We start from the raw sequence: 11,676 nt of genomic DNA on the forward strand, positions 1-11,676 counted from the left end.
CCATGTAAAAAAATCAATTGGCTGGATTAGTTGTTAAGAATAAAGATTCTTGGGTTCTATCTCAGATTTACCGAAACAGAATCTCAAAAGTAGTCCATGAGAACCTGCTTTTTAGCAAGCTTTACAATTGTAATACACACTGATGTTGAAAAGTACTGCTGTAGCCATTCTTACTTCAAGTATTTATACTGATTCCACACACTAAATGTGTCTTTTCAAGCATTTAAAAAACACCCAAGTGGTAGTGTTAGTGATGGTTAGACATCGGTAAAGAAAGAATTCATAGCCAACAACTCTAGTGCAAGAAGTTTATTTAGACTTTTAGAAAGAAAGTCATAGAGGCAGAAATGAGCCAGCTGGGTTGTAGCATGGATGTAGGAAACAAGTTACAGAGACAAAAGAAGGGCCCTTGGAGACAGATTCAGGGGCTTAGCCCTGGAAGAGTTGCTGCTGCCTACTACTCCTCTGGTTGCAAGTCTCCTGGCAACCTTTAAGGCTTAGGAGAAAGAAAGCAAAGCTACACACCTTAGAAAAGAATGGAGGGAGTCACAGGCATGCCCTAGAGAAAGAGAGTGTGTCCACTGGGTCCTTTCTCTTAAAGGGTTTTATCTGTTTAGTACAGGCAGGAATTTCAGGGGAGGTCCAAGCAGAGGGTCTCAATAGAATATTAATCAGCTTCCCATGTGTATACTTTCAGGATTGTGCTAAGGTAGGAGATCATTAGTTGTTGCAGCTGGGCCATGTTGTTGCTTCCGGTTTTGCTGCTTTTCTGGGCCTGGAGCTGAAACATAACTGAGGCCTAGATCTTATCTCTAGTTGGACCAAAACTCTCTCTCTGTTGTCAACCAGACCTGAGGCTTTTCAGAACCCTATTGTCCTGAGGGCTTAAGGCTTAAGGGAGTGGTCATGCAAGGGAGAAGGGGGCAGGTGAGTCAGGGTGCTGGATGAGGCCAATTTGAATCAGCTGTCTCAGTTTCCCCATTATCAAGGAATTTTCCTGGCTTCTTACTATCCTGCCCCAGTAGTGGATCTAAAATGCTATCAGAATCCCCATGGTAATTGTACAGTGTAGAGTCCAACAAATTCAGATAAGGAAAATGCTAGTAGTCAAGCACACTTGGGAAGCTTAAACTGGTTGAACAGTCTAGTAGAGGGCAGGTTCTTGGGCAGCCTTCTAGGCATATTTTTACTTCCTCTTTTGGTTAAGTGGGGGCTAAAATATATTAATACTTTTCATACCACCTTCCAAGTTCTTCTGGCTGGGCTAATAACCAAGTGAACAGAGACAGATTGACAGGAGAAAATCAAAGTTTAATACATGCACATGGGGAATTCACATAGATAAATCCATAAAATTTCCAAAGACAGTGGGGCAACATTAGGTATATAAGACATTTTGAACAAATGAGAAAAGGGGAGGAACAAGACATTAGATTTCAGAAGTGAAAATGGGGGATTTACAGGTAGCTGAGGAAGAAAAGAATACATATGGCAAAGCATCCTTGCTAGGTAACTCAGAAACATTGGGAGACAGGGGGTATCTAGCTAACAGGTCCCTGCCTGAAGCACTCTTGTTTATCATACTTAATTCAAATTAGGCTAAAGGGAACACCCTGAATTCTACTTCTTGAACCAGGTTCTCTGAATATCTTGGGTAGGTTCTTTCTGAGTCTTATTTTTTTAATAAACAGCTTAAACTCAATATCCCCCAAAGCAGCTTCAGGGTGGCAAAACTTTGGTCCTTTCCGTCACATAGAGAAGCTAACTGAAGATGTAGTTATTGAAGTATAAGCTCTCTGCCAAGAAACAAAGTCTGAAAACATGGGCCTTGTGTGTGTCATCATTTTATCACCCCCTAGTTTTTCCTAGCTCTAAAACTCACCCAAAGTTCTGCATGCAGAATCCCCAGGGGCTCCCGAAAGACCCTGCAACTAAGCATCCTTAGCCTCAACTGATCTGCCTGTCTAGATGTGGAAACTCACACCACTGGAGTGACTCAAAGGGTTAACAAACAGTGTGCTGCTGCAGAGTGGCAGGGAGAGAAGCCAATAGAGTGTCTAGCAGTCTGTACATCTGGTGGGCGGGGCTGGGAAAGGGCGAGGCCAAAGGGAACCAGAGGAAGTCCAAGGGGTGAGAGGGCTAAGCGGCTATAAATTCCTAGGAGGCGGGGGCTATCAGGCGAGCACGTGAGCACGCACCCTTTCTCCCCGTTCTCCTTTATCCTTAGGGGTTGGTAGCTGCGGGGACAGCCCGGGGTCGGTGTATGGCCACGGAGTTACGGAGTCCGGACTCCATGCCCTGTCACAACCAACAAGTAAACTCTGCCTCTACCCCAAGCCCCGAGCCGCTGCGACCTGGCGACCCGACCCCAGATTATGTGGGGGGAAACAGCACCTCCAAGGCCAAACCGACTCTCCTCACCAGTCACGCCCATTCTAGTGTATTGGGGGAGGGGAGCCCTCAGGCCTGCAGCAGCCTCAGCCTCAGCCAGGAGCACAACCACGGCAGTGGCAACTATGACGCATCGGCCGGCGACTCCTTCCTAAGGGACAGCCAACTCTCCTGGCAGATTGGGGCTCAGCTTAAGCTGCTACCCATGAATGAGCAGATCCGGGAGCTGCAGACCATCATCCGGGACAAGTGAGCCAAGAACTGAAGGGGAGAGGGAGTTGGAGGGTCTCTCTGGAGGTGGGCGGGAATTAGAAGTAAAAGGGCTCAGGTTTAATTTTCTAGGCCTGGGGAAACTGGCTTGTGGAGATCTGGGCAGGGCTTTTTCTTTGAAGGGCTCTGGTCACTCCTACCCTCTTTTTCCTAGTCCCAGTGTTTGACCTCTCTTTGTGTTTCCCGAGCAAGGAAACCTTGTAGGTAGCCTCCTGCTTTCTTTTTATCTCTTCTGAGCAATGAAGAATCCGTTCCAGGCAGGTAAACGCGCCTATGCTATTTGTCCGGTGCCTATCTACGTGGTAAATCTATAAAACTACCTAAGGTTATACTCTACCTGCAATCACCTCAGGCTTACAATAGAAATAAAGCCATTTCAAGGAAATTCTGTTGTGCTCAACAGGCCATCTGTCCCTTTGGGATTTGCTATTACAGATACCATTTTGTCTAAGGTCTTTTAGTCTTGGAGTTGAGGTTTACTTGGTCACGTGCAAGCTTGTCATCCAACTCTTATAAGGATAGTTTTATTGTAAACTTATAGAATATCGACTGTTTCCTGTATAATTAATGGAGGAAAGGGGGCCTAAAGGAGCCTTTGGTGCTCTTCCTAATCTCACAAACTAAGGTAGCAAAAACTTCATGTTAAATGCTACTTTGAAATCTCAAAACTTATGTTGTAGATGGGGTTTCTCATGCACTATGATGGAACTATAGCTGGCTTCTATATTGGCAGAACTTTAAATGAGTATGTACTGCATGTCTAAAAATTAACTTTTTGGTGGATGCTTGGATCTTTTAAAATGACTACTGAGTCAGGACATCACTCCCTAAATCAGACTAGTAACCTTTTCTTAATACTATTGTAATAGGCTCCTTATTTGTTTCCCTGATCCAGTTTTTCTCTTTTCCACATGCATGCACACATTACGGAGCAATCAACCTTATTAATATCCCACTTTGATTAGGTAACTGCCCAACTCAGCAGTTCTCTTTGGCTTCTGAGGGCCTACCATATAGGTAAGCTTCTACTCTCATCTGAAAGTCTTTCTACTCCTCTGCATGTTCAAATCCTATCTATTCTTCAAGGTCAAACCCAGCATTAAATGTCCACCTCTGCCAAGAAGCTTTCCTTTAATCATTCTTCCTCTGCTGATCTTCCCTGACCTTTTAAATGCATAATTCACCTACTATTTTGTATATTGTTATTTGTGTATTGATCTTATCTCACCTTTTAGATTTTAAGCTCCTTGAGGACAAAAAAATGTATCTTTTACATATTTGAATTCCAACAATGTCTTGTAAATAATACTCAATTACTAAAAGTTCTTTCTAAAGCTTTTAAAAATTGTAGTTATAAAACTATACTATTTGTTTTTAATGAATCCATATTGAAAACCTGTGGTCATGTGATTTAATAGGTGAAGTAATGATCTTAAAATGTAGGATGCATAGGCTTGGTAGTTGAGATGGGGTAAACTGAAATAAAATTAACTGTAAAACAAAGAAAATAGGATGATGATTCTTGGTTCTATAGAACAAGAGTTGCTGGCCTTTAGTTTTGACTCCCTCTGCACCTGTAGATGGGCTCAGGGACTTTAGCAAACCTTCCAAAATTATCTGGGAAATATTACTTGTATGTGCATTTTTAAAGGATTTTTTAAAAATAAAATATTTATTGATATATAATTCACATACCATATCATACACTGTTTAAAGTGTACAATTCAGTGACTTAGAATATTCATGGCTGTGCAACCATCACACAATCAATTTCATCACTCTGACAAGAAACCTCATACTCACGAGCATTCAATACCCATTTCTCCCCAACCCACCTGAAACTCTAGACTACTTTATGACTATTGATTTGCCTATTCTGGACATTTCATACAAGTGGAATCATACAACATGTGGTGTTTTGTGACTGTTTTTTTTTTCCTGTTTAGCATAATGTTTTCAAGGTTTATTCATGTTGTGTCAGTATGCCATTCCTTTTTTGGCTGAATGATATTCCATGTTATGGATATATAACAATTTTTTAATCCATTCATCAAGTGATGGACATTTGGGTGGTTTCCACTCTTTGGTTCTTATGAATAACACTGCTATGAACTTTTGCACATGTGCCTTTTTTATGACAAAGGGTTCCTTAGATTTCATTAGATTTTTACATGAGAATGTAAGAGTAAAGCATTGCTGTAGAACTTGGAGAGGGCATGACATTCAGCATTCATATATGACACTATCAATACCTGATTTTACTGCATTACTTAGAAAAGCCTGGGTAGTATAGTAAACCTGGGTGTAAGGGAAACATTTTTTTTTCTGAGTTTGGAAGGGGACATTAGTATCCATAGTGATCTTAGGCAAGATGTTTAGCATCTCTGTGCTTCAGCTTTATCATTTGTAAAATGAGGATGTTGGCAGTGTTTCACGGAGTTCCTGGAAGGCTAAAAGAAGATATTTTACTGTCTGAATATTTGTTATAAACAGTGAAGAGCTGTGCACATTTAAGGCATTTCAAGACTTCACATTTGCATTTGTACATGGTTCTGATTGCATCCATAAGTGCTGGTTTCTTGAGCTTCCAGGAGATAGTAAAAGAAATTAAACTGTACATACAACGCACATTGTTATTTTAAAAAAACACTGAGAGATTCTAGATAATTTTTATCATGCTATGATACAGTATGGAACGATGCACTATGATTTTTGATAATTGTTGCTTAGTTGCTTAGGCTGCAGACAGTGTTTTAGTTTTGTTTTCGTTAATGAATTCTGTTAACAGAGGCCTCTTTTGCTTATATCTTCAAAAATTGGCATCCCCCGACACTAAAAAGACCTGTTTCATCCCCTTTAGGGGTTTTTGTAGTGTACCTGTGGTAAGAGGAACTGTATTTATTTAGGTCTAGTTATTGAAGGTGCCATCACTTAATCATATGCTGTCTTCCTTGAGGCTTTATACTCTTCTCTATTTTTATGTGACATCATATGATGGGGCTGTCTGATAATAGAAGACATTGTAGTACTTGTTATTCCTTTTATTTTTTTTTTATCTTTAGTGCCTATCTGGTGAAGGGATTGCTTTCTGAATTGACTTTGCTATGGGGAAATAGGGTTGAACCAGGAGGAATGCATGTTGTTGTAACTATATAAAGCAGGCAAGATTGAGAAAATGGGACTGATTAAAAATGTGCAAATATTTGAAACGTAGTATGGTGATTATATTGTAGCATTCAAAGAAATGTTTTTTTCTCCCACTGAAAGTGCAGTAATATAAAAACATCAATGGTCAGATAATTTATTGTTATACATGGGTCACACAAGAGAAATGACTCCTTCATTTCCAGTTTCTATTATTGCAGTGGATTAAACCACCCATACTTCCCCTGCTGCCACCTTTTTGTCCTAAACCCAGCAAAATCTGAGTGTAATGCACTTTTCCCTTATTGGTCATGACCTCATATTTAAGGCAATATAGTATATTTAAAAAATCAGCTTCCCTCCCTGTTTTTTGTTGTTGTTGTTTTCTTTTGTCTCCTGAAACATTCAAGTAAAGCTATTTCATGAGCAGTCAAATATTTGAATATTTTCTATATACTTATTCTCAAAGGGAGGTTGCCATGGCCTCAGTTTGAAGCTTGGATGAAAATTGATCAATCTTAGCAAGTTTAGTCTGTGAACTAGCACTAAAGAAAGAGTACATTCAGTCTTGTGACTTTATTTTAGTCACCTGGAGTGGAGAAAATTAACCTTAGGCTGGATGAACATCCTGTGCAGTTCTAATGTGAGTGCATCCTAATGTGATTTGAGTAATCTGACTAGGTAATATAATATTTTTAACCAAAGCTGTGCATCTGAAGTGCCCGGGGAGTCTTTTTTTCTGTTTTTACTTCCCATTCTTAGTAGTCTTGAGTGGAACTTGAGCATCTGTAGCTTTACAGACAACTCTGGTGATTGTGCTGTGCTCAGGCTGGGCCACTGCCATTTGCATAGTGATTTGTCTGGCTTCAGATTCAAGATATAGGCTGAGCCAAGGATTCTACACACCAAACAGAACTAGCCTAGAAAGCCTGGTCTGGCATCACCCTGAGACCAGAGAAATCTCAGAACTTTTCCCTTCAATTTGGACAAAACCAAAATGTCCACTACAGAAAAACCTCCCACAAAACTGTCACCTGCAAGTTGTTTAAAACATGGACATGTTTTTGGTTTCCCTGAGTATTTCATGTGAATTTTCCTACTGGCTTTTAAGCTAGGAGGGAGGAAGGTGCCTCTTTAAACTATACATACTTGTGTTATAATATTTATTGGGCATATCCTGGTAATGTCTCAGGGGCTAGTCTGGATCTCAAGGAGGCAGAAAGAAGGTCTGGCCTGTCACAGTACCTGGCACATAGGGGTATTAATATTGCAATCATTATAAAAAATACATTTCTGAATGACTGAAACCTGGGTTCTAAGGGAAACTGTTAGTTTCTCTTTATTTTTTACCTGATTTTGAATGTTTACATTGAACTTTGCTTTGAGGTACAAGTAAATAATTAATGACAGTATTTTATGAGCTTTTAAGGAAGGTATTAAAGAGCTGTAGCCTTGATGACTTGCACCTGACAGTTACTAAAAGCCATTTTTTTTAAAAGTCAGATTAGATTGGCTCCAAGTACTTCACTAGGGGTATCTATAATAATAAAAGTGTAATATGCTAATTAGACTGGACAGCCAAACGACCTTCCAGACGTCATTCCAGATGTTCTTCCGGACAGAACCGCTGCGGCAGGGGCCAAGGCAGAGGCAGTTAGGGGTGATCAGGCAGGCAAGCCAGCAGTTAGGGGCGATCGGGCAGTCAGGTAGAGTGGTTAGGGGCAATCAGGCAGTCAGGCGAGCAGTTAGGGGAGATCAGGCAGGCAGGCAGAGGTGGTTAGGGGCAATCAGGCAGGTAGGCAGTTAGGGGCTATCAGGCAGGCTCAGAGGGGTTAGGGGTGATCAGGCAGGCAGGTGAGTGGTTAGGGGCAACCAGGCAAGCAGGCGAGTGGTTAGTGGTAATCGGGCAGGCAGGTAGAGTGGTTAGAGGTGATCAGGCAGGCAGGCGAGTGGTTAGGGGCGATCAGGCAGGCAGGCGAGTGGTTAGGGGCATCAGGCAAGCAGGCAGAGTGGTTAGAGGCGATCAGGTAGGCAGGCAAGCAGTTAGGGGCATCAGGCAGGCAGGCAGAGGGGTTCAGGAGATCAGGCAGGCAGGCAGGTGTGCGGTTAGGAGCCAGCGGTCTCTGATTGTAGGAGGGATGTCCGACTGCCGGTTTAGGCCTGATACCTGCAGTCAGACATCCCCCGAGGGGTCCCAGACTGTGAGAGGGTGCAGACCAGACTGAGGGGATCCCCCCCCCACAATGCACAAATGTCATGCACCGAGCCTCTAGTGTTTTTATGAGAGTGAAAGAAGGAGAACTAAAGGCATTTATAAATCATCTGCATACCATGACCAACCTGGGAACTATTCATTATTTTAGTGATCGCATAGTAACAAAGTAACTATGGAAATAGAGTTTATATGTTTAGAGCTTTCACTATAAATTAACTTTAAATGAAACATTCCTTTGGTTTAAATCTGAAAAAGCTTTTATGTTCTACTTCCATTTTACCTGTTGCTTAAAAAACTATAAAACACTCCTCTACTTAAAACTGCACTGTCTTTCATTATACTTGGAATAAAATCCAAACTCCTTAAAAGAAAACACACAACCTAATGAATGGGAGTGGATATTAGCTAATGATACATCTGATAAGGGGTTAACCAAAATATATAAGGAATTCATGTATCTTAACACCAAAAACAACCTAATTTAAAAAGTGGGCAGAGGACCTGAATAGACATTTTTCCAGAGAGGACATATAGATGGCCAATAAACATGAAATTATACTCAACATCACTAATCATCAGAGAAATGCAAATTGAAATCACCGTGAGATATTAGCTCACACTTGTCAGAATGGCTATCATCAATAAATCAACAAACAACAAGTACTGATGAGGGTGTGGAGAAAGGGGAACCCTTGTGCACAATTGGTGGGAATGCAAATGGTGCAGACACTATGGAAAACAGTGTGGAGTTTTCTTCAAAAATTGAATTACCATATAACCCAGCAATCCCCCTTCTGGGTATTTATCTGAAGAAACACAAAATGCTAATTTGAAGAGATAAGTGCATCCCTCTCTATGTTCCTTGCAGCATTCTTTACAATAGCCAAGATATATATATATATATATATATATATATATATATATATATATATATATATACCTAAGTGTCTATCAATAGATGAATGGATAAAGAAGATGTGGTACATATCTATATCTATATCTATATCTATATCTATATCTAATAAAATTAAAAAGTCAGTCATAAAAAAGAACGAAATCTTACCATTTACATCAACATGGATGGCCACAGAGTGTATTATGCCAAGTGACATAGGTCAGACAGAGAAAAGACAAATACCATATGATTTTATTTATATGTGGTATCTAAAAAAACAAAATAAATGAACAAACAAAACAGAAACAAACTCATAGATGGAGAAAATAAATTGAAGGTTGCCAGATGGGAGGAGGGTAGGGAGGATGGTTGTAAAAGGTGAAGGGATTAAGAAGTGCAAATAAGCAGATATAAAAATAATTGTGGGGTGTAATGTTCAGAATAGAAAATCTACACTAATAATAAGAAACCAAGATGGTGGCGTAGGTAAACACCAGAAATTGCTGCCTCCCACAACAAATTCAAAAATACAACTAAAAGACAAAACGGACATCATCCAGAACTACAGGAAGGCTGGCTGAGTGGAAATTCTACAACTAGAAGGAAAGAGTAAAGCACACTGAGACTCAGAGGAGCTGCGGAGGTAGAGTGCAGAGGTATGGAGGCGCACGCCCCAAAGGCTGGCGACTGAGGACGCGGCTGTCTTTTTGAATCGGGAGGGAGTCACAAGCCCACGACTGCTCTGAACTCTGGTTCTGGGAAGTCTCTGGGGACCCGGACTCGTGCGGGGAGAGACTGGACTGTCTGGCAGCTGGCAGAACTTGGAACTCGAGGACGGCTTTCTCTCGGAGGTGCTTGCAGCAATTACCAGGACACTGAGGATCAGCCATAGCTGCTTGCTTCGTCCTGTTGATCCCCTGAGACCCCGCCCCACCCAAGCTGCGGCAGAGGCTTTTGCATATGAATGCCCTGGCCCTTTGCAATCTGAAAATTACCTAACAAACTGCAACTGAGCCAGACAGACCCAGAACTTCCAAGAGAAGGCCCAAGGCCCCACAGCAGCTTGCATTGCTTCACAGCTGGGCCTCATTTGGGCACTTCCAAACCCCAAACAAAGAAAGGGGAATCTGCAGATTTCTTCGTAGCTCCTGCTGGGTAGCCTCAGGCAGAGGCTAAATTAACACCTCCTTAGATCCAAGAGCCAGTGTACCCAGTGGTCAGAGTGGGACCATCCAGATTAAACTCCTCAGATCCATAAGGGACACACTCAGGGGGCAGACTTAGTGAAGCACCAAAGCCCCACTGTAGCAAAGTCTTGCCCCATAAGGGTGTCTGCAGCACAGAAGTTCTCCCACCACAGACACAGCTGATTCTCACAGCCAATTGGCCTGGAGGTCAATTCCTCCCAGTGATACCTACAACAATCAAGGCTTAACTACAATAAGACTGTGCACAAAGCTCACAAAGGGGTGCACCAAGAGTGTCCACCTGAGGAAATTGGGGAGGCTGAGCCACTGGAACCTATAGGACACCTAGCACACAAAGCCACTCTACCAACACAGGGAAGCATAAAAAATGCGGAGACAAAGAAACAGGTCACAAATGACAGAAATGGAGGAAAGCAAACTACTGGATATAGAGTTCAAAACCACACTTTTAAGGTTTTTCAAGAACTTTCTAGAAACCGCCGATAAACTTAATGAGACCCTCAAGAACTCTAGTGCACCTATGGATGAGGACAGTGGGGGGGGGGGTGAGGAAGGAGGGTGGGGTGGGAACCGGGTGGAGGGGAGCTATGGGGGGAAAAAAGAGGAACAACTGTAATAACCTGAACAATAAAGATTTAATTTAAAAAACAAACAAACAAACAAACAAAAAGAAAATCTACACTAATAAAAGAGAAACATGCAAATTGGTGTCTCTCTGCTATACCCACAAGCCACGCCCACCAGCCAATCATGAGTGAGTATGCAAATTAACCCAACTAAGATGGTGGTGGCCACAGAGCTGGAGTGAGCAGGAAGTTGGGTTGCCCCCGTCGATGGAGGAAGCCAAGCTTCCTGCTGCCCTGGCCAGCCCTAGCCTCCGCTCAAGGCTGCAAAGTTTCAATTATAGAAGATAAATAAATCCCAGATACCTGCTTCCCTCTGCTCAAGGAGGTGCTGATAAAAAAAAAAAAGAAAACAAGGAGGGGCTGAGAGCTTGGGTCGCTGGGGGGCCGTGGCCAGCCTGCAAATAGCCATCAGCCCCTCACCCAAGCTGTCCAGGCACCCCAGCGGGGTCCCCCACTCTGAAGGGGGTGTGGTCAACCTGAAAACAGCCCTCAGCCCCTCACCCAGGCTGGCCAGGCACCCCAGTGGGGACCCTCCACCCTGAAGGGGCTGTGGCCAGCCTGCAAACAGCCATCAGCCCCTCACCCAGGCTGGCCACACACCCCCAGTGGGGACCCTCACCCCATGGGGGCGTGACTGGCCTGCAAACCACCACAGGCCCCTCACCCAGGCTGCCCCACGCCCCAAGGGAACCCCACCCTGATCCGGGACACCCTTCAGGGCAAACCAGTCGGCCCCCACCCGTGCACCAGGCCTCTATCTATACTAATAAAAGGCTAATATGCTAAGTAGACTGGGAGACCTTCCAGGAGACTTCCGGATATTCTTCTGGACAAAGCCATGGTGGCGGGGCCGAGGTAGAGGCGGTTAGAGGCCAAGAGGGGAGGGCAGTTGTGGGTGATCAGGCTGGTGGGGGCAGGGCCATTGGG

The 11,676-nt window shown here is 43.0% G+C and overlaps 1 protein-coding gene across 3 annotated transcripts in view; it reads left to right on the plus strand.

Moving 5' to 3' along the window:
* The first annotated feature begins 2,112 nt into the window (after positions 1-2,112).
* UPRT (uracil phosphoribosyltransferase homolog) overlaps positions 2,113-11,676 on the plus strand; it is a 68,123-nt gene continuing 58,559 nt past the window's right edge. For all 3 annotated transcript variants that reach the window (XM_006082945.3, XM_014466162.2, XM_006082946.3), the window contains exon 1: positions 2,113-2,640. In XM_006082945.3, the coding sequence (XP_006083007.1) occupies positions 2,264-2,640 (377 nt within the window). In that variant the 5' untranslated portion in view covers positions 2,113-2,263. The remainder of the gene's footprint in view (positions 2,641-11,676) is intronic.

This window comes from Myotis lucifugus, unplaced genomic scaffold, assembly GCF_000147115.1.
Source record: "Myotis lucifugus unplaced genomic scaffold, Myoluc2.0 scaffold_4, whole genome shotgun sequence".
Classification (NCBI taxonomy): Eukaryota; Metazoa; Chordata; class Mammalia; order Chiroptera; family Vespertilionidae; genus Myotis; species Myotis lucifugus.